This window comes from Heptranchias perlo, chromosome 27 (genome assembly GCF_035084215.1).
Source record: "Heptranchias perlo isolate sHepPer1 chromosome 27, sHepPer1.hap1, whole genome shotgun sequence".
NCBI classification, from domain to species: domain Eukaryota; kingdom Metazoa; phylum Chordata; class Chondrichthyes; order Hexanchiformes; family Hexanchidae; genus Heptranchias; species Heptranchias perlo.
In genome coordinates, this window is record NC_090351.1 from 8,683,897 (window position 1) to 8,705,904 (window position 22,008).

The 22,008-nt window shown below is 47.6% G+C and overlaps 1 protein-coding gene across 4 annotated transcripts in view; it reads left to right on the plus strand.

Annotated features, from left to right (window-relative positions):
• Nucleotides 1–22,008, plus strand: part of LOC137344386 (ras association domain-containing protein 8-like) — a 93,909-nt gene that overhangs the window by 38,374 nt on the left and 33,527 nt on the right. For all 4 annotated transcript variants that reach the window (XM_068007287.1, XM_068007288.1, XM_068007289.1 and 1 more), the window contains exon 2: nt 14,151–14,373. In XM_068007287.1, coding sequence (XP_067863388.1) covers nt 14,271–14,373 — 103 coding nt within the window. In that variant the 5' untranslated portion in view covers nt 14,151–14,270. The remainder of the gene's footprint in view (nt 1–14,150; nt 14,374–22,008) is intronic.

Below are 22,008 nucleotides of genomic sequence, written 5' to 3' on the forward strand. Positions count from 1 at the left end.
TTTCTGCTCCCTGCACCTGCCCAGTCGGCCCCTGATGCTGTGCAGATGAGCTAACCTCAGAAATTTGGGCACAAACGGCACACTTCCATTCAAGACAGTCTAAAAACCACCAGTAATCATTTGGATTGAAGCTACGCCAACAGCAGAAATCTAGGCTTTGGACTTTTCAGCCTTCGAAGGAGGTAGATGAGAGGGAACCTTCCAGAGCATATAAGATACTGGGGTCGATTTTCACTGTTTCCGCCTACCGGTAACAGGGCGGTAATGGTCTCAAAATGGGGTTGAAGACCTTACCGCCCCATTAATGCCGGCAATTGTGTCCAAAAGGCCTGCCTGTTTCAGGCAATAGGCCCCTTTTAATATGGAAAGCCGTGGCTCAGTGTAGCCTCTTGCCTCTGAGTCAGAAGGTTGTGGTTTTTTTTTTATTTGTTCATGGGATGTGGGCATCGCTGGCGAGGCCGGCATTTATTGCCCATCCCTAATTGCCCTTGAGAAGGTGGTGGTGAGCCACCTTCTTGAACCGCTGCAGTCCGTGTGGTGAAGGTTCTCCCACAGTGCTGTTAGGAAGGGAGTTCCAGGATTTTGACCCTGCGACGATGAAGGAACGGCGATATATTTCCAAGTCGGGATGGTGTGTGACTTGGAGGGGAACGTGCAGGTGGTGTTGTTCCCATGTGCCTGCTGCCCTTGTCCATCTAGGTGGTAGAGGTCACGGGTTTGGGAGGTGCTGTCGAAGAAGCCTTGGCAAGTTGCTGCAGTGCATTCTGTGCACACTACAGCCACTGTGCACCGGTGGTGAAGGGAGTGAATGTTTAGGATGGTGGATGGGGTGCCAATCAAGCGGGCTGCTTTGTCCTGGATGGTGTTGAGCTTCTTGAGTGATGTTGGAGCTGCACTCATCCAGGCAAGTGGAGAGTATTCTATCACACACCTGACTTGTGCCTTGTAGATGATGGAAAGGCTTTGGGGAGTCAGGAGGTGAGTCACTCGCCGCAGAATACCCAGCCTCTGACCTGCTCTTGTAGCCACAGTATTTATGTGGCTGGTCCAGTTAAGTTTCTGGTCAATGGTAACCCCCAGGATGTTGATGGTGGGGGATTCGGCAATGGTAATGCCATTGAATGTCAAGGGAAGGTGATTAGACTCTCTCTTATTGGAGATGGTCATTGTCTGGCACTTGTCTGGCGTGAAAGTTACTTGCCACTTATCAGCCCAAGCCTGGATGTTGTCCAGGTCTTGCTGCATGCGGGCTCGGACTGCTTCATCATCTGAGTGGTTGCGAATGGAACTGAACACTGTGCAATCATCAGCGAACATCCCCATTTCTGACCTTATGATGGAGGGAAGGTCATTGATTAAGCAGCTGAAGATGGTTGGGCCTAGGACACTGCCCTGAGGAACTCCTGTAGCAATGTCCTGGGGCTGAGATGATTGGCCTCCAACAACCACAACCATCTTCCTTTGTGCTAGGTATGACTCCAGCCACTGGACAGTTTCCCCCAATTCCCATTGACTTCAATTTTACTAGGGCTCCTTGGTGTCACACTTGGTCAAATGCTGCCTTGATGTCAAGGGCAGTCACTCTCACCTCACCTCTGGAATTCAGCTCTTTTGTCCATGTTTGGACCGAGCCGAGTGGTCCTGGTGCATCGGTGAGCAGGTTCAAGTCCCACTCGAGAGACTTGAGCACATAATCTAGGCTGACACTTCAGTGCACAACTGAGGGAGTGCTACACTGTCAGAGGTGCCGTCTTTCAGATGAGATGTTAAACCGAGGCCCCTTCTGCCCTCTCAGGTGGTGTAAAAGATCCCATAGCACTATTTCAAAGAAAAGCAAGGGAATTCTGCCCGGTGTCCTGGCCAATATTTATTCCTCAACCAGCACCATTAAAAAAATATAGTCTGGTCATTATCTCATTGCTGTTTGTGGGACCTTTCTGTACATAAATTGGCTGCCCTGTATCCTACATTACAACAGTGACTACACTTCAAAAAGTACTTAATTTGGCTCTAAAGCACTTTGGGGCATTCTGAGGTCATGAAAGGCGCTGTTTAAATACAAGTCTTTCTTTCTTTCTTTAATATTCCAGGCCGTCTGACTCTCTCTCAGTTACGTGCCTAATGGAGACTGACTGACTCTCTCTAACTCCAGCACTGTTTGTGATGTTGCTGGACTTTCAGTAGCTTTTGTCAATCAGGTTTAGGCAGTTTTTGCCCCTACGATTCGCATGGCCTGCACAGTCAGCTTATTTACAGGCCTCCATGTGACCATCAGCGACTACCAGAGATCTGTCAAATTGAACAAAAGGATTTGAAAATTCTGACCCTAGGCTGAGGCCGGAGCAGCAGCCAGTGTTAAAATAAACAGCCATTAACTCTGGGGACGCAGTGTAATCTCAGTCTCCGGCACTTCCTCTGAGAACACAGTCAGCCAGAACAGCCATACTGCAATGGGCTGACCCATAGAGCAGTATCTCACACACAGAATACCAAGGGGAGAAGAGAAAATAACATCCATGCACAAATTAACTTTAATTGATGGGCTTAACAGACAGGCCTCAAGGGGGTTGCCCATATTTGAAGGGGGCTGTGTAGAGAGCTCGGAAGTGCTAGCTAAGGATACTTGGCCAAACTCTGTGTCTCTTGCTACTAACGTTGGAAGCAGTCTTGTACGTCATGCTGCAAAAATTGCATTCCGTATGGTGGTGAGATTTATTAAATAGTTGCTTGGATACATACATCCTCTGTGCATTGGGCCCGTGCTGCATTTCAGTACTGGGGTACAGTTCATCTCCTGAAAACACTGATTCATATTGGGGTACAGTTCATCTCCTGAAAACACTGATTCATATTGGGGTACAGTTCATCTCCTGAAGATGCTGATTCAGGATTTTATTTTGCTGCATTATTGTTTTACCATCATATATCATAACGTTCTCTGACTCCTGCTGCTCCAGGGGTGCAGTATGTGCACATTAGCCTGGAAATTCCTGGGGCCACTCAGGGGCAGAGCAGAACCTCCGCATTACATGCTGGCACTCTTCACTCCCTTCTGCCAACAACAACAACTTGCACCTTTAATGTAGTAAAATGTCCCAAGGCTTTTCAGACAAAAATTGACACCGAGCCACATTGGGAGATATTAGGACAGGTGAACCAAAAGCTCGGTCAAAGAGGTAGGTTTTAAGGAGGGCCTTAAAGGAGCAGAGGGAGAGAGAGAGTTGGAGAGGTGGAGAGGTTTAGGGAGGCAATTCCAGAGCTTAGGACCTAGGCAGCTGAATGCACGGCCACCAATGGTGGAGCGATGAAAATCGGGGATGCGCAAGAGTCCAGAATTGGAGGAGTACAGAGATCTCAGAGGGTTGTAGGGTTGGAGGAGCCAACAGAGATAGGGAGGGGTGAGGCCATGGAGGGATTTGAAAACAAGGAATGAGAATTTTAAAATCGAGGCGTTGCCGGACCGGGAACCAATGTAGGTCAGCGAGCACAGGGGTGATGGGTGAACGGGACACAGGCAGCAGAGTTTTTGAAGAGTTCAAATTTATGGAGGGTGGAAGATTGGAGGCCGGCCAGGAGAGCATTGAAATAGTCAAGTCTAGAGATAACAAAGGTATGGATGAGGGTTTCAAGTAGATGAGCTGAGGCAGGGTCGGAGACAGGCGATGTTAAGGAGGTGGAAATAGGCGGTCTTGGTGATGTAGCAGAGAGGGTATAATAGGACGCCACGGTTGCAAATGGTCTGGTTCAGCCTCAGACAGTGGCCAGGGAGAGAGATGGAGTTGGTGGCTAGGGAACGGAGTTTGTGGTGGGGACCGAAGACAATGGCTTCAGCCTTCCCAATATTTAGTTGGAGGAAATTTCTGCTCATCCAACTCTGGATGTCGGACAAGCAGTGTGACAAATCAGAGACAGTGGAGGGGTCGAGGGAGGTGGTGGTCAGGTCGAGCTGGGTGTCGTCAGGTTACATGTGAAACCTGACGTGTTTTCGGATGATATCGCCGAGGGGCAGAATGTAGATGAGAAATAGGAGGGGGCCAAGGATAGATCCTTGGGGGAATCCCGAGGTAATGATGCGGGAGCGGGAAGAAAAGCCATTGCCGGTTATTCTCTGTCTACGACTGGATAGATGGAACCAGGCGAGTGCAGTCCCACCCACCTGGACGACGGAAAGGCTTTGGAGGAGGGTGGTTTGGTCAATCGTGTCAAAGGCAGCAGACAGGTCGAGAAGGATGAGGAGGGATCGTTCACCACGGTCACAGTCACATAGAATGTTCACATTGGCACTCTTCGCCCACTCTCTCCCAGTTCACATTAGCACTCTTCACCCACTCTCTCCCAGTTCACATTGGCACTCTTCGCCCACTCTTTTCCAGTTCACATTGGCACTCTTTACCCACTCTTTCCCAGTTCATATTGGCACTCTTCACCCACTCTTTCCCAGTTCACATTGGCACTCTTCATCCACTCTTTCCCAGTTCACGTTGGCACTCTTTGCCCACTCTCTCCCAGTTCATGCTGGCACTCTTCATACCTTTGCCTAAGTTCATGCTGGTCATTTACTTTCTTCCTCTACCTCCCTAGTTCACATTGGCACTCTTTCCTAATTCTCCGCTCCCTCAGCCAATGCTGCGAGCAGAAATTCCTGATCTTGTGAAACTATCACCATATCAGGAATTGCTGCCCACAATGCGTAGCAGACTGTCAATCCACTGGAGCAGCAGTTTCTCATAGAGAAGAGGGACAGAGTGGAGAGCACTGCTGATATTCACCTGCAAATGTGGACAAGAGAACAGTCAGTCCAAAATGCATGTACGCTGGATGGTTTGAATTAGAATGTAAGTCTCTTTCACTGGATCCTTTATGTGGGAAGAGATGTGAAAATGACTGCACAGTTTTCTAGTACCTTGCCGAGTTTACACAGCTTTCATACAGCCAGTCATTTTTTTTATATTTCAAAATATACTTTATTTCATAAAATTTAAAGATACGCACAGTTCAATGTAAAAGGACTTCAATTTCAAACAATCTAGTTCAAACCATTACAATGCAGATCATACACACTATGATCTCATTATTACAATTCAAAACACAGTACATATCTTCTAACACATCCTGTACAATACAAAGTGGGGTGGCCTTACACAGTGGCCTTTCCCCATAGAGCCATTGTGTAGGCCGCACCTCACTTCAGTCATTTATACTCTGATCACTGATCCTGTTATCACTGCAGTCCACACAATTCATAACTGGAGGAACAGACTGCAGCAGGAGGCTGCATCCTTTGACTTGCCCTTCCTGCACTCTCACTGTGTTGGAAATGAAGACCTAATGTGGGTACCAACTTACCAATGGAGTGTAATACCAGCGTTGAGGGTCAGGTGTCCATTACGAGAAACCGCCCAGTTTTCATTTCCACTGGGGGGTTTCTACGGCGACCGCCTGACCCGTAACACCATTTTACACTCCAGCGGTACGTTGGAAAATAACCACAGGGTGTGATCTGCTTCTTTAATTCATTCTTTCCCAGGACAACAAAAACAACAACTTGCATTTATATAGCACATTTAACGTAGTAAAGTTGTTCCAAGGCGCTTCACAGGAGCGTTATCAGATAAAATTTGACATCGAGCCACCTAAGGAGATATTAGGACAGGTGACCAAAACCTTAGTCAAAGAGGTAGGTTTTAAGGAGCAACTTAAAGGAGGGGAGAGGTGGAGTGGTGGAGAGGTTTAGGGAGGGAATTCCAGAACCTGGGGTCTAGGCAGCTGAAGGCACGGCTGCCAATATTGGAGTGAAGGAAATTGGGGATGTCAGAATTAGAGGAGCGCAGAGATCTCGGAGGGTTGTAGGGCTGGAGGAGTTTACAGAGATAAGGAGGGGCGAGGCCATGGAGGGATTTGAAAACAAGAATGAGAATTTAAAAATCAAGGCGTTGCCGGACTGGGAGCCAATGTAGGTCAGCGAGCACAGGGGTGATGGGGTGTGGGATTTGGAGCGAGTTAGGATACGGGTAGTAGAGTTTTGGATGAGCTCAAGTTCACAGAGAGTGGAAGATGGGAGGCCGGCCAGGAGAGCATTGGAAAAGTCAAGTCTGGAAGTAACAAAGGCATGGATGAGGGTTTCAGCAGCCGATGGCTTTGAAACACCAAGATTTGCTTCACCTAGCCAATTTATCTCATCTTCCCTATTTTGCACCCATGAGATATCCTGCACTATGAGCCTTCGCCCTTCAACCAGGTTTCTCAATTAAAAAAACAACATAAAATCAAAGGGATGATTTTTTCATCATTAGTGCTCCAAGTACAGAGACCTGTGCCTGGGGAGTGCATGTTGGAAATTTACCCCAGAATTCGGATAACGTGATGGATGGCTCCAGTCCCAGCTCCTCCATTTGATGACAGAGCCTCTTTAAAGCGTTAAAGCGTATGGATAGTCACTGTATTACATTCGTAGGACTTCTTTCATACTCATAATCCCAGAGATTTACAATTTGTACCACAAAGAGACAAAAAGCTTCGGGAGGTAAAGGTCAGTCAGCACAAAGCAAATCCGTCCTTTCTTTGTTAATCTCTTGACAGCTGGCAAAAAAAGATTTCAATCCTGGATGGTTTTGTCTCCAGATCTGAGCAGATGAAGAAAGGATTTAAATATTGGAGAGTCCCAGAAAACACCGTGGGGTGGTTATCAATTAGACAATGTGTGCCCAGTTGACAAGTTAAGCCCTCGTCTTTATACACACCCAGTCATTAGCTGAGGGTGCACTCACATTATTCCATCTCTCTCGGTGTGACGTCCTGTCCATCTGATGTAGTCACTATATCAGGGGGCACTCTTTCACACAAAGGGTAGTGTAAATGTGGAACTGGCTCCCTCAAATGGCTGTGGATGCCAGGGGCCAATTGAAATTTTCAAGACTGCAGTCGGTAAATTTTTGTTCATTAAGGATGTCCAGGCAGGTAAATGGAGTTGAGGTACAGATCAGCCATGATATAATTGATTGGCAGAACAGGTTCAAGAGGCTGAATGGCCTACTCCTGTCCCTATGATTTCTCAATCATCTGGCAGGCCCTACCAGCTTATATAACGCTGGTGTAATCAGACTTCCTAAGATTTTTTTAATCATTTGGAACTGAATGATGCATGTCTCTGAAAGAGGATTTGCATGGTTGATGGGTTGTCAGATTAGAGAGAGGCCAATGTTTTTTTTCAATTACTGTGGCTCTGAGATGTCCGTGCTTTATTCCTGGTCCGGAATTGCGGAAAAGCCAGACAGTGTCAGCACAAACCTCCTTCAGTTCATTAATTCCTTAATGGGGGAGGGGTCCTGCCACAGAGTTAAAGAATAATTAATTTTTTCAGAGACCAGCAGTAACTGTCAGAATTCATCAGTCCTCCTGACAGTTCTTCAGGATCGGGCTGTAAATTGTAATCAACCATAGTCGTCTGAAAGTACGTTGATGTTAACCCTTACCCTGCTGAATAAACATTAACTCCATACAGTTACACAGTGAGTGACCCTTACCCTGCTGAATAAACATTAACTCCATACAGTTACACAGTGAGTGACCCTTACCCTGCTGAATAAACATTAACTCCATACAGTTACACAGTGAGTGACCCTTACCCTGCTGAATAAACAGCAAGTCTGTACAGTTACACAGTGAGTGACCCTTACCCTGCTGAATATACATTAACTCCATTCAGTTACAGTGTATAACTGTGATGCACAGATGTACAATAAAGACCACAACAAGCACTTCAAACATGAACTTGCTGAATAAACAGGCATTAGTTATAGTGGGAATTGATGATTTGTTATGGGAGATTATGGTGATGGTCACGGGGTAATTGCAAGAAATTGACACGGATAAGTGTAGGCACCAAGCAGACTGTCGTATGGCACGGGGCTTAATTGAGAATTGGGTATTTGCTGCTCACAGTTTGTCCAGAGGTACATCTCCTGCTCGGCAGCTCCTCAGTTTAACATCTCATCCAAAAGACGGCACCTCTGACAGTGCAGCACTCCCTCGGTACTGCACTGGAGAGTCAGCCTCGATTTTGTGCTCAAGTCTCTGGGGTGGGACTTGAACTCACAAACGTCTGAGGCGAGAGTGCTACCGACTGAGCCAAGGCTGACACTGAAATATCAATCCTGAACTCCATATCAATAGACCGGAGATGGTAGTAGGTGGTGGTGGACTAAATCCGTTGAGTCAGAAGGGTTTCCTGGGCCATTCTGTCTCCACTTGGGAAACAAATGTTGTTCATTCCGACAAATATCCACTTTACAGTGATTGGGATTCAAAGCCTTGGCTGAGTAGGGGTGGGTGTGCATTCATGCTGCATTTCCATCACATTATTGCCGCTGGTGACAGCCTTAACTTGGGAGGCAATGCCGTCATATAAGTGAGGAAACACCAGAATTGCCAGTGACACACAGCACCACCTCAAGAGGTGATTCTTTCCCACGTTGGCGAGGGTGTAGCATTACCCAATGCTTGGCACCCTCGGTGGCCATTTTTGCTCTGTGCTCAGTCCAGTGAGGCTAGTCATGGTCAAACCGGGGGAAGAGGGGGAGGGAAGAGTTCAGAGTACTCAGAATGAACGCAAACAGGACCGTTTCTATCTGGAGTGAATCTGTCTGAAAGAAATGAACCAAAGTTCTATTAAAATTTGACTCCAATTAATTCTAACTCCTGCGAGTTTGTAGAGGGAGGCATCTCGTTTCACTCAATGCAGTTCCACCTCAGAGATTTTGTTTTAATATTATCTGTTGCTCAGGGCAACAGAAGTAGGGCACGTGATTTACTGAGGCATGCCGTGTATTTCTGCATTTACCACGGTTTGCTGCCCAAAAGCCACAATGCTGCACAAAATGTCCTGGCAGCAGTGAAAATACCAGTCTGTGAATCATTCATTACACATGAGATGAACAAGCTAGAGTTGCCAACCCTCCAGGATTGTTCTGGAGTCTCCAGGAATTAATCTCCTGGACCCTGCTGCGAACAGCCTGGGAGAAAAATCATTGGGGCAATAAAAAAATTAGCGGGTTTTTTTCATTTTCTTTGGACATTTTTGTTTTATTGATTATAAAAATATTGGAGATGCAAAAAAAAAGTGACTTAATTAACAGGTCAAGTGCCTGTTTAATCATCCAATCGGGTAACGAGGAGTTTGTTTGCACTTCCAATTGGTGCGGGAGGGCCGTGTGCTGCGAGGATGGGCGTGTCGGGCAACCAATGACAGAAGTGTGGAGGCGAGGCAGTTGGAGGCGGGAGGTCATGTGATGAAACCTCCAGGAATACGTCCAACCAGTGTTGGCAACCCTAACACAAGGGCATCTATTAAATACGGCTGATAAGTGGCAAGTAACATTCGCGCCAGACAAGTGCCAGGCAATGACCATCTCCAACAAGGGAGATTCTAACCACCTCTCCCTGACACTCAACGGCATTACCATCGCCGAATCCCCCACCAACAACATCCTGGGGGTCACCATTGATCAGAAACTTAACTGGACCAGCCACATAAATACTGTGGCTACAAGAGCAGGTCAGAGGCTGGGTATTCTGTGGCGAGTGACTCACCTCCTGACTCCCCAAAGCCTTTCCACCATCTAAAAAGCACAAGTCAGGAGTGTGATGGAATACTCTCCACTTGCCTGGATGAGCGCAGCTCCAACAACACTCAAGAAGCTCGACACGATCCAGGACAAAGCAGCCCGCTTGATTGGCACCCCATCCACCACCTTAAACATTCACTCCCTTCACCACCGGCGTACTGTGGCTGCAGTGTGTACCATCTACAGGATGCACTGCAGCAACTCGCCAAGGCTTCTTTGACAGCACCTCCCAACCACCTAGAAGGACAAGAGCAGCAGGCACATGGGAACAACACCACCTGCACGTTCCCCTCCAAGTCACACACCATTCTGCCTTGGAAATATATCGCTGGGTCAAAATCCTAGAATACCCTAGCTAACAGCACAATGGGAGAACCTTCACCAACAGACTGCAGCGGTTCAAGAAGGCGGCTCACCACCACCTTCTCAAGGGCAATTAGGGATGGGTAAAAAATGCTGGCCTCGCCAGCGACGCCCACATCCCATGAATGAATTTTAAAAAACTCTCTCATTCCATGGAGGATCACTTCAATGTTGGATGTTCTTGAACTAAATTGAACTGGTAACAAATCAGGCCCTCGGATGATCCTCCTTTCACACTGGGTCTGTTCATTACACACTGAATTGCCCTGACTACAGCAGAGCTATTTTCGACTAGAGAGTTCTAGAGTCCTTTAGAGCAAGGCCTGCAGTAAACAATGGGAAAAAAATGACTTGCATTTATGCAGCATTTTATCACATCTGCCAGAAATGCTCCCATGTTACATGTAAGCCTGATGTGTCAGCCCTGATGCTGATAGCACTCTCCCCCAGAGTTAGCTGGTTGTGAGTTCAAGCCACTGCTGAGGTCCTTACTGTGGGGAAGCAACTTAAATTGGCACATCTTGAGGCCAACTGCTGAGGGAAGGTTCTGTAGGCTGGCAGCTGCTTGTAAATCTCTGGCTCCTGCTCGCGGGGAGAGGCCTGGTTACCAATGTCAGAAAAAACAGCAGGAAGTCGCTTTCTCTTGTCTTTTTTTGCACTTTGACAGTGTGGTGTTCGAAGTGTGATGGATGCATATTAGTCAGAGATGTGTATATGTAGTGGGATTGGCAGCTCGGGTAGGGGAAGGTTCGCACCCTGAAGGTGTCAGCCTTGTCTCAGTGGGTAGCTCTCTCACCTCTGAGTCAGATGGTTGTGGGTTCAAGTCCCACTCCAGAGACTGGAGCACATAATCCAGGCTGACAGTCCAGTGCAGTACTGAGGGGGCACTACATTGTCGGAGATGCCGCCTTTTGGATGAGACATTAAACCGAGGCCCTGTCTACCCTCTCGGATGGACATAAAAGATCCCATGGCACTCTTTTGCAGAAGAGCAGGGGAGTTCTCCCTGGTGTCCTGGTCAATATTTATCCCTCAACCAACATCACTAAATCAGATTATCTCGTGATTATCTCATTGCTGTTTATGGGACCTTGCTGTGCGCAAATTGGCTGCCGCGTTTCCTACATTACAACAGTGACTACACTTCAAAAAAAAATGTACTTCATTGGGTGAAAATACAAGTCTTTCTTTCTTTCCATTTGGGTGTTGCGACTGACTGCCAGTGTGTCCCAATTCATTGGTTCGTGATTATGTCCACATTGCAATCATTAATCAAACAAATTAATGGGCTAGAAATTACTCACCTGAGGACGCCGCTCTGTAATGGCGTCCTCTCCAACCGCCGGTGAATCCATTGTGCAAGTTCACGAATGCGCACGTGCGCAGTAAAACCCCGAAATCGCAAACTTGCTCCCATTGGTTCGCCGGCGGTTTGACAGTTACGAATTAAAGGGCCACCTGCGCTACAATCAATAAAATCAGGAAACATTCGTAAACTTACCCACCTGCCCAGCTGAAACAAAGATACTTACACCACCAAAAGATACACTGGAAAATACCAGCCCTACACTACTTTTTAGAAGCATGATGACTGTTAATGACTGCCAAACAACAAAAAATTAAATTTTAAAAATATGGTATGTCAAATTACTCTTATTTTAATAAGACCATAAGACCATAAGAGATAGGAGCAGGAGTAGGTCATTCGACCCCTCGAGCCTGCTCCGCCATTCAATGAGATCATGGCTGATCTGATTTTTACTTCAACTCCACTTTCCCGCCTTTTCCCCATATCCTTTGACTCCTTTGCCGATCAAAAATTTGTCTAACTCAGCCTTGAATGTATTCAATGACTCAGCCTCCACAGTTTTTTGGGGTAAAGAATTCCAAAGATTCACGACCCTCTGGGAGAAGAAATTCCTCCTCATTTCCGTCTTAAACGGGTGACCCCTTATTCTGAGACTATGCCCCCTAGCTTTAGATTCTCCCATGAGGGGTAACATCCTCTCAGCATCTACCCTATCGAGTCCCCTCAGAATCTTGTATGTTTCAATAAGGTCTCCTCTCATTCTTCTAAACTCCAATGAGTATAGACCCAACCTGTTCAATCTTTCCTCATAAGACAACCTTCCATGCCTGGAATCAACCTAGTGAACCTTCTCTGAACTGCCTCAAATGCAATTATGTCCTTCCTTAAATAAGGGCACCAGAAATGTACGCAGTACTCCAGGTGTGGTCTCACCAGCACCCTGTACAGTTGTAGCATGACTTCCCTGCTTTTATATTCCACCCCCCTAGAAATAAAGGCCAATATTCCGTTTACCTTCCGGATTACCTGCTGCACCTGTATGTTGACTTTTTGTGTTTCATGTACGAGGACCCTCCATGTCCAGATCCCTCTGTACCGCAGCGTTTTGTAGTATTTCTCCATTCAAATAATATTTAGTTTTTTTATTTTTCCTCCCAAAGTGGACGACTTCACATTTTCCCACGTTATATTCCATCTGCCAAATTTTTTGATCATTAAAATTTATTTTTAAAAATTAAACATTTTTAAAAAAAAATTCTAACTTTTAACTTCTGTAAGTTTCATTAAATTAAATCATTTGCTTGGCTTTTTATAATTAGGTATGTTAAATTTTTATTGACACTAACATAGAGAATTTCACTTTAAATGAATGAGTTTTACTTGCCTGCTTGTGGGCGGGACTTCTCTTCTTGACAGATTCTGTGGGCGGGACTTCCATTCTTGACAGATTCTGTGGGCGGGGCTTCCATTCCCACAGAGTCTATCGGTGCGAAGGGAGGTGCATTGATATTACAGCTCTGAACTGAGAAAAAAGTTAAAATGGAGCAAGTGGACGTCGGAGACCACGAGGTAAGTATTTTCGTAGTCTTTGTCCGCAGGATGTGTGGACAGCCTTGCCAAGCCGGTCGGAGAAAATTCCGGCCTGATGTGTCTTTTTTAAATCAGATTTGCTCTTTGCCGCAGGCTGCCATTGGTAAATAATAGGGTTTGATTTCCCATGGCCGACACTGATGACCAGGACGCTGTGGTTAGTTAATGTGCGATGGGCTGCCAGTGGCTGTGGAACTGATCCTGAGCAGGGTCCAGCACTTGGACAGGCGTGGAGGAAAAATCTTTGAAATACAGCTGTTTGCCTGAATTTGAAACTGAATTGCTTTGGAAAGGCTCGAAATTCTGTTTCTAGCTAATTAACACAATAGAAAGATAGGAACTGGTGGAGGCCATTCGTCCCCTCGAGCCTGCTCCACAATCCAATCAGATCATGGCTGATCTGTACCTCAACTCCATTTATCCACCTTTGTTCCATATCTCTCGATACCCTTACCCAACAAAAATCTATCTATCTCAGTTTTGAAAAATTGAATTGAACCCCAGCGTCCGCTGCCTTTTGGAGGAGAGAGTTCCAGATTTCCACCATCCTTTGTGCGAAAAACGTGCTTCTTGATTTCACTCCTAAATGGCCTGGGCTCCAGTGATCTAGTTGCTGCAAAAGGGAGTTGGGGACAAAACACAAGATGGATACAATCCAGAATGGCAATGAGCAAGACATTGGTGTTTGGATTGAGCAGGTACAGGAATGGCTACAGGCTGCAAATTAGGACCCTCAGAGTAATTTACAGCCAGGGCTGGTAATGAAGCTGATACAAGGAACCGTCAAACACAGAATTGGTTCAACCATGGCTCTGGATGTAATTCACTCCCAAGTGGCTACATCATTAAGTTTAGATGTAGGTGAAGGTGATCCAGCCTGGGTGGTCTGTCTCTATAGTTACACCCAATTGCTGCACTTTCTGATGAATTGCCACTGTTCTACGGGATTCACAAACACTGTCTGCAGCTGCTCCTTGTTACTGATGGCAAGAGAAGAGTGAGGTAGTCGAGTTAAAGAAAGTGTAATGGGGTATTTCAGCATTGTGTACAGACTCTAAGCTGTGCGGTAGGAAGCACCCTTCTGAATTATGGGTTGGGGCATATTATTGGAAGAACTAGAAGATTTATCGTGAATTTTACCTCTGCTGGGAATATTTTATATTGATACCGTTTGACTAAAGGTGTTCGATTGCCCAAACCAACAAAATCCCACGCATTCTCATTCAGTTCGAAGCTCTAATTTCCATTTTCTCTCTTATTCCCAGATTCAGTCTTCACTCTAGTGCGACACCTCAGTGCCCGTATGAGGAGAGGCTATTGCTATAACTGCTTCATGAAGGCCTGGCATTGAGACCCCACCACCCTCCCGATCGAAGCTTTGGACCATGGAGCTGAAGGTGTGGGTGGACGGAGTTCAACGAGTGGTCTGCGGGGTCAATGAGAAGACCACATGCCAGGAGGTGGTCATAGCCCTTGCTAAAGCCATGGGTAAGGAGAGCATGTTTCTGTCTGGTGATGGGTAGTAATGGGGAGAAGTGAACAATATCCCACAAAATCCTCAATTCATCCCAGTTGGGAACTGGCAGGATCGCCCTCATCAGGAGTCTACATAATGTGGGAGGAGGGGGAGCAACCTTTTGTAATATACAAAGGGCTAAGTTTGCTGACGATACAAAGCTAGGTGGGAAAGTAACCTGTGAGGAGGACACAATGGGGTCAATTTTCGGATGGCCTAGCGGGTGCGTTCGTGGTGGGGCGGTTCCTAAAATTGGGGAATCCCGGAGCGGGTCCGGAGCCCGGCTCCAACCCACCCACTTCCGGGTTCCCCTATGACACGAATCGGTGCGCGCGCAGCCCCCGCATGTGGGACTCCCACCAGCAATTAAAGCCGGCAGGATGACAGTTTAGATAGTTAGAGAGGTACTTGAGGTCGTTCTCAGACCTCATTGGGAAGAGATTTTAACAGGGATGTGATTTTGGACTCTCCTCAGCGCGTTTCCCATGCTGTGGGAAACACTCCCTGTTGTTGCAGACGTGTTTCAGTCAGCAGACATTGGGAGATGCAGAGGATTCCTTGACAGTTGGGGGGAATACCTCATTCATTGCAGCAGGGCACTCTGTCACCTCAGACAAAGTTTTGCCTGCCGCACCGTTGTCTCCACACTCAAAATTATTACATCATACCCTAAACTCTGCTGTCCAAACACATTTACCTACTTTGCGGACCACCTCACACTCACACTGTCAGGATGGGGTGGGGGGGTGGGGTTCCATTGCTGCATTCATCACTCCAATGGAGGACGAGCAACATCACCAGCCTTGCCAGGCACGCCATCCACCTCCGCCACGTGGAGCTACACAACACGGTGCTGCGCAACAGGCACCTGCACAAAGTAATCGTGCAACTACACACACACCCACTGTAGGGTGACCCAATGGGTGGCATCAAGGGTGTTCATGGAGAACCTCATGAAAGGGCATTATTGCACAAGCCAGTCAAGAATGGCCAAGACGTGGCAGTAGTGGTGACAATATAAGTAAAAACCATGACAAACCCTCAAACACCCTTGTGCATCCCCTTCATGCTCACGACACGTTTGCCTTACGCTTCCTACTACACATACATGATGCATGCTCTGTGGCTGCAGCACAGGTAGTAGCAGGTTGGGTGAGGCTGACTGTGAAAGAGATGCATGAGTGGGTGAGTATGAGACAGACCCATGAGATTGTATGAGGATTGGGTTGAGTGGTAGTGGTGGGATGAGTACTGGGGAGGTGAGGAAGTGAAGGTAAGATGAGGATGAGGGTTCAGTGGGTGTGAGGAGTGATGTGATAGAGTAGTGTTGGCAGTGCAGAAGGAGATGTGGGGTGGGGGTGGTGATGTGGCAGATGGAGTGTAGGGGAATGAGTAAGAGTACTCACTTCGCCTGACCTGGTTCGGTCATTGAAGCTCCTCCTGCACTGTATGCAGGTGCGTGATACGTTGGTGTTGCTGGTGATCTCCTCTGCCACCTCGAGCCAGGCCTTCGTGGTGGCAGAGACAGGCCACTTCCTCCTGTCCGCCAGGTGGAAGATCTCCCTCCTCCCTCCTCCCTCCTCCCTCCTCCTCACCCATCCAGTAAGATCTGGAGTGAGGCATCATTAAACCTGGGAGCAGCCTTCCCCCTGGGCTGCTCCATGCTGTAATTTTTGCCTATTTTCTGCAGCATCAGTCAGTGGAGGACTGCCCCTTTAAATAGGGCTCCTCCAGCTGACAGCCTATGATGTGGGTGCGCAGTCCGCCCACTGCGCAGCTTTCCAGCGCGAAACCCGGAAGCCAAGGTAAGTGGCTTCAATTTACTTACGATCGCCCAAGCGCCCAGTCGACCCTCTGCTGCCAACCCACCTCCCTCCTAATATCGGGCCCAACGAGTCTGCAAAGGGACATAGACAGGTTCAGTGAGTGGGCAAGAAGGTGGCAGATGGGGTATAATGTGGGGAAATGTGAGGTTATTCACTTTGGTAGGAAAAATAGAAAAACAGAATATTTTTCAAATGGTGAGAAATTATTAAATGTTGGTGTTCAGAGGGATTTGGGTGTCCTTGTACACAAAACACAGAAAGTTAGCATGCAGGTACGCAAGCAATTAGGAAGGCAAATGGTATGTTGGCCTTTATTGCAAGGGGGTTGGAGTACAATTAGGGATGGGCAATAAATGCTGGCCTCGCCAGCGACGCCCACATTCCGTGAACGAATAAAAAAAAAACAACACTAAGGAAGTCCTGCTACAATTGTAAGGAGCTTTGGTGAGACCTCACCTGGAATACCGTGTACAGTTTTGGTCTCCTTACGTAAGGAAGGATATACTTGCCTTGGAGGCTGTGCAACTAAGGTTCACTAGATTGATTCCTGGGATGAGAGGGTTGTCCTATGAGGAGAGGTTGAGTAGAATGGGCCTATACTCTCTGGAGTTTAGAAGAATGAGAGGGGATCTCATTGAAACATATAAGATTCTGAGGGGGCTTGACAGGGCAGATGCTGAGAGGCTGTTTCCCATGGCTGGAGAGTCTAGAACTAGAGGGCATAGTCTCGGGATAACGGGTCGGACATTTAAGACTGAGATGAGGAGGAATTTTTTCACTCAGAGGGTTGTGAATATTTAGAATTCTCTACCCCAGAGAGCTGTGGATGCTGATTCGTTGAGTATATTCAAGGCTGAGATAGATAGATTTTTGGACTCTCAGCGGATCAAGGGATATGGGGATTGGGCGGGAAAGTGGAGTTGAGGTAGAAGATCAGCCATGATCTTATTGAATGGCAGAGCAGGCTCGAGGGGCGGTATGGCCTACTCAGGTTCCTATTTCTTATGTTTCTTATGTTCTTTGTTTCTTTGCTGTTTGTATTTGACCCCTGATGATTTCACACTAATGCTCAGAAGTTCCTGGGGAGGATTGTGGGGGGCTAGGGGCCGAGGGATGGGGAGGATTGTGGGGGGCTGGGGGGCCGAGGGATGGGGAGGATTGTGGGGGTGCTGGGGGCCGAGGGATGGGGAGGATTGTGGGGGGCTGGGGGCCGAGGGATGGGGAGGATTGTGGGGGGCTGGGGGCCGAGGGATGGGGAGGATTGTGGGGGGCTGGGGGCCGAGGGATGGGGAGGATTGTGTGGGGGCTGGGGGGCCGAGGGATGGGGAGGATTGTGGGGGTGCTGGGGGCCGAGGGATGGAGAGGATTGTGGGGGGCTGGGGGCCGAGGGATGGGGAGGATTGTGGGGGGCTGGAGGCCGTGGGATGGGGAGGATTGTGGGGGGGGTGGGGGCCGAGGGATGGGGAGGATTGTGGGGGTGCTGGGGGCCGAGGGATGGGGAGGATTGTGGGGGGCTGGGGGGCCGAGGGATGGGGAGGATTGTGGGGGTGCTGGGGGCCGAGGGATAGGGAGGATTGTGGGGGGCTGGGGGCCGTGAGATGGGGAGGATTGTGGGGGGGCTGGGGGCCGAGGGATGGGGAGGATTGTGGGCGGAGTTGAATTTCTAGCCACCCACTGCTGGTGACTCTGACCCCATCAGAAATCCCAGTGTCAGACTACTCCGAATCATGGGATCTTACAGCACAGAAGGAGGCTATTCGGCCCATCATGCCTGTGCCAGCTCTTTGAAAGAGCTGCCCAATTTAGTCCCACAAACCCCTGCTCTTTCCCCATAGTCCTGCAATTTTTTCCCCTTCAAGTATTTATCCAATTCCCTTTTGAAAGTCACCATTGAATCTGCTTCCACCGCCCTTTCAGGCAGTGCATTCCAGATCATAAAAACTCGCTGAGTAAGAAAAAATCCTCCTCATCTCCCCACTGGTTCTTTTGCCAATTATCTTAAATCTGTATCTTCTGGTGTGCCACTGGAAACAGTTTCTCTCTATCTACTCTATCAAATCCCCTCATAATTTTCAGCATCTCTATCAAATCTCCCCTTAACTTTCTTTGTTCTAAGGAGAACCACCCCAGCTTCTCCAGTCTCTCCACATAACTGAAGTCCCTCATCCCTGGGACCATTCTAATAAATCTCCTCTGCACCCTCTCTAAGGCCTTGACATCCTTCCTAAAGTGTGGTGCCCAGAGTTGAACACAATAATCCAGATGAGGCCTAACCAGTGTTTTATAAAGGTATAGCAAAACTTCTTTGCTTTTGTACTCTATGCCTCTATTAATAAAGCCAAGGACCACGTACTTTGAGTATCTTGGGCACCCATCTGACAGGGGTGAGGGTGTGCGGGGAGGAATTTTGCTGTGGCACTTTGCGACGGTGCCAGCGGGCCTATAGGGCTGTGGCGCACGTCTCCATATCAGGTCGGGTAATTTTTCAGGTGCCCCGGAGGCTGCCACAATAGGCGTTAGGCCCCTTGCATATGCTAACGTGAGGCCTAAGACCTGTCTTGGAACCTCTTCCTGAAATTGAGCTGCTCAGCTCAGGGTTCCCTGCCATGGATGCAGCCTAACAAATGGCCGCCTACAAAAGGTGAGTTTTGTTTTTAAAAAACCTTTCATGTGCAGTCAGGAGGAGCTGGAGTGATTCTCCCGGCTCTGCAGCGCCCCTGGGGGCCACTGCCGGCTGCAATTGATTCTCCTTGCCCCCCACACTCCCGTTCTTCTGCCCCCCCATGACTTATAGAATCATAGAATCATAGAAGTTACAACATGGAAACAGGCCCTTCGGCCCAACATGTCCATGTCACCCTGTTTATACCACTAAGCTAGTCCCAATTTCCTGCACTTGGCCCATATCCCTCTATACCCATCTTACCCATGTAACTGTCCAAATGCTTTTTAAAAGACAAAATTGTACCCGCCTCTACTACTGCCTCTGGCAGCTCGTTCCAGACACTCACCACCCTTTGAGTGAAAAAATTGCCCCTCTGGACCCTTTTGTATCTCTCCCCTCTCACTTTAAATCTATGCCCCCTCGTTATAGACTCCCCTACCTTTGGGAAAAGATTTTGACTATCGACCTTATCTATGCCCCTCATTATTTTATAGACTTCTATAAGATCACCCCTTAACCTCCTACTCTCCAGGGAAAAAAGTCCCAGTCTGTCTAACCTCTCCCTATAAGTCAAACCATCAAGTCCCGGTAGCATCCTAGTAAATCTTTTCTGCACTCTTTCTAGTTTAATAATATCCTTTCTATAATAGGGTGACCAGAACTGTACACAGTATTCCAAGTGTGGCCTCACCAATGCCCTGTACAACTTCAACAAGACATCCCAACTCCTGCATTCAATGTTCTGACCAATGAAACCAAGCATGCCGAATGCCTTCTTCACCACCCTATCCACCTGTGACTCCACTTTCAAGGAGCTATGAACCTGTACTCCTAGATCTCTTTGTTCTATAACTCTCCCCAACGCCCTACCATTAACGGAGTAGGTCCTGGCCCGATTCGATCTACCAAAATGCATCACCTCACATTTATCTAAATTAAACTCCATCTGCCATTCATTGGCCCACTGGCCCAATTTATCAAGATCCCGTTGCAATCCTAGATATCCTTCTTCATTGTCCACAATGCCACCAATCTTGGTGTCATCTGCAAACTTACTAACCATGCCTCCTAAATTCTCATCCAAATCATTAATATAAATAACAAATAACAGCGGACCCAGCACCGATCCCTGAGGCACACCGCTGGACACAGGCATCCAGTTTGAAAAACAACCCTCTACAACCACCCTCTGTCTTCTGTCGTCAAGCCAATTTTGTATCCAATTGGCTACCTCACCTTGGATCCCATGAGATTTAACCTTATGTAACAACCTACCATGCGGTACCTTGTCAAAGGCTTTGCTGAAGTCCATGTAGACCACGTCTACTGCACAGCCCTCATCTATCTTCTTGGTTACCCCTTCAAAAAACTCAATCAAATTTGTGAGACATGATTTTCCTCTCACAAAACCATGCTGACTGTTCCTAATCAGTCTCTGCCTCTCCAAATGCCTGTAGATCCTGTCCCTCAGAATACCCTCTAACAACTTCCCCACTACAGATGTCAGGCTCTTACCTGAGAGCCGCTGCCAGCAAGGCAGGCGGCCCAAGCTGGATGGAATGAAATGGGCGAGCTGCCTCTGGAGGCACTGGCAGCTCGCCCCAATTATTACAATGAGGCATGAGGCCTAATTTCGGATGAGCCTCGGGCCTCCCCGTTCAGGCTCATGATGCGTGCCAACGGTTTACGCGCCTGAAAACAGGCCGTGACAAATTCCAACCCAATGTTCTTTGTAAAGTTGCTAATATTGGCCATTGTAGATAGTCCCTGAGGAACAAAGGAATATGTCCTGTATTTTCACAATAAACCGGAAGGGTTGACTTTAATGGAAAGTACAACGGGCGACCGATCCAATCTGGTCAGTTTCCCTCCGGGCGGCTTAGGTTAAAATTACCCTCTAGGGCTCTGAATTTTCTCAGACTTCCCTCCGCACTTGCGGCGAAGTGACGGGGGGGTTCAGCAGCAGAAAGTCTGAGGGAATTCAAGGCCTCGGACCTGCTCACTGCGTTGCCATTTTTGTTGTAATGCCTGTGCCCAACCAAGGTGGCGACGGCTCCCTCTACTGGAAGCAACAGGCACTGCTGCCTACTCTACAATGTCAGTGCACCATCCCCTGGGAGCCAATGAGAATCTGGATAATTAACAGGGGGAAGGGTTGCTCTGGTCACCGTAGGCTGGGAATCACTGTCAGTGATACTAGCGGGTGAACGTTTAACGTGCTCATACGGCATTCTGCTGGCCGCCATTTTAACGCAGGCGTTAACACATTTATTTTAAATGGGTCCTCGTATCTGCTAAATTCATGGACAAAGGAACATCTTACAAGTGCATTTGGTGTTTGCTGATATTGCCAAGGGTCATTTCTAGGCTACTGTGGAGCAGCTCTGTTAATTAATTCATAAAGAATGTGTTCATACATAGCAACCAGAACAAATACTCCCCACGATCCATCCCTACTCCCAATCAGGCCTCCCCTGTACATCACACTCCTCCCCACAGAATGGCAGTGGAACAGGTGATGACCTAAGAAGATTCACCCATATGACTCCAGGCCTATTTGGACTACGTCAACTGTGTAAAGCAACTGTTGAATAATTTAGGCTGCAAAAATATATTGGAGTTCTTTTGTTTAGTTAAACAAGGCCGGATCTACCTGTATGGTTTTTCAAGTAGATATAAAAGATCCCATTGCACAGTTTGAAGAAGAGCAGGGAGTCCTCCTAGTATCATAGCCAACATTTCTCCCTTAACCAATACCATCAAAACAGCTGACATGGTCATTTATTTCATCTCCTGTTTGCGGGATCATGCTGTGCACAAATTGGCTGCAACACTTACAGGATAACGACAGTGAATGCATGTCAAAAAGTAGTCCTTGCATAGAAAGTGCTTTGGAATGTCCCGAGAGACCTGATGAGGTGCCATATTAATGCAAGTCTGTACTCTTTAATTGACTATGGACCAGGGAGAAATAGGAGAGTTGTCTTTTCTCACAGGATTAAATTCAGAAGAGACAGTGATGGTGTAAGTTAAACAGGGTGTCAGCCTTGGTTCAGTGGTAGTTGTCCTCTCACCTCTGACTCAGAAGGTTGTGGGTTCAAGTCCCAGTCCAGAGA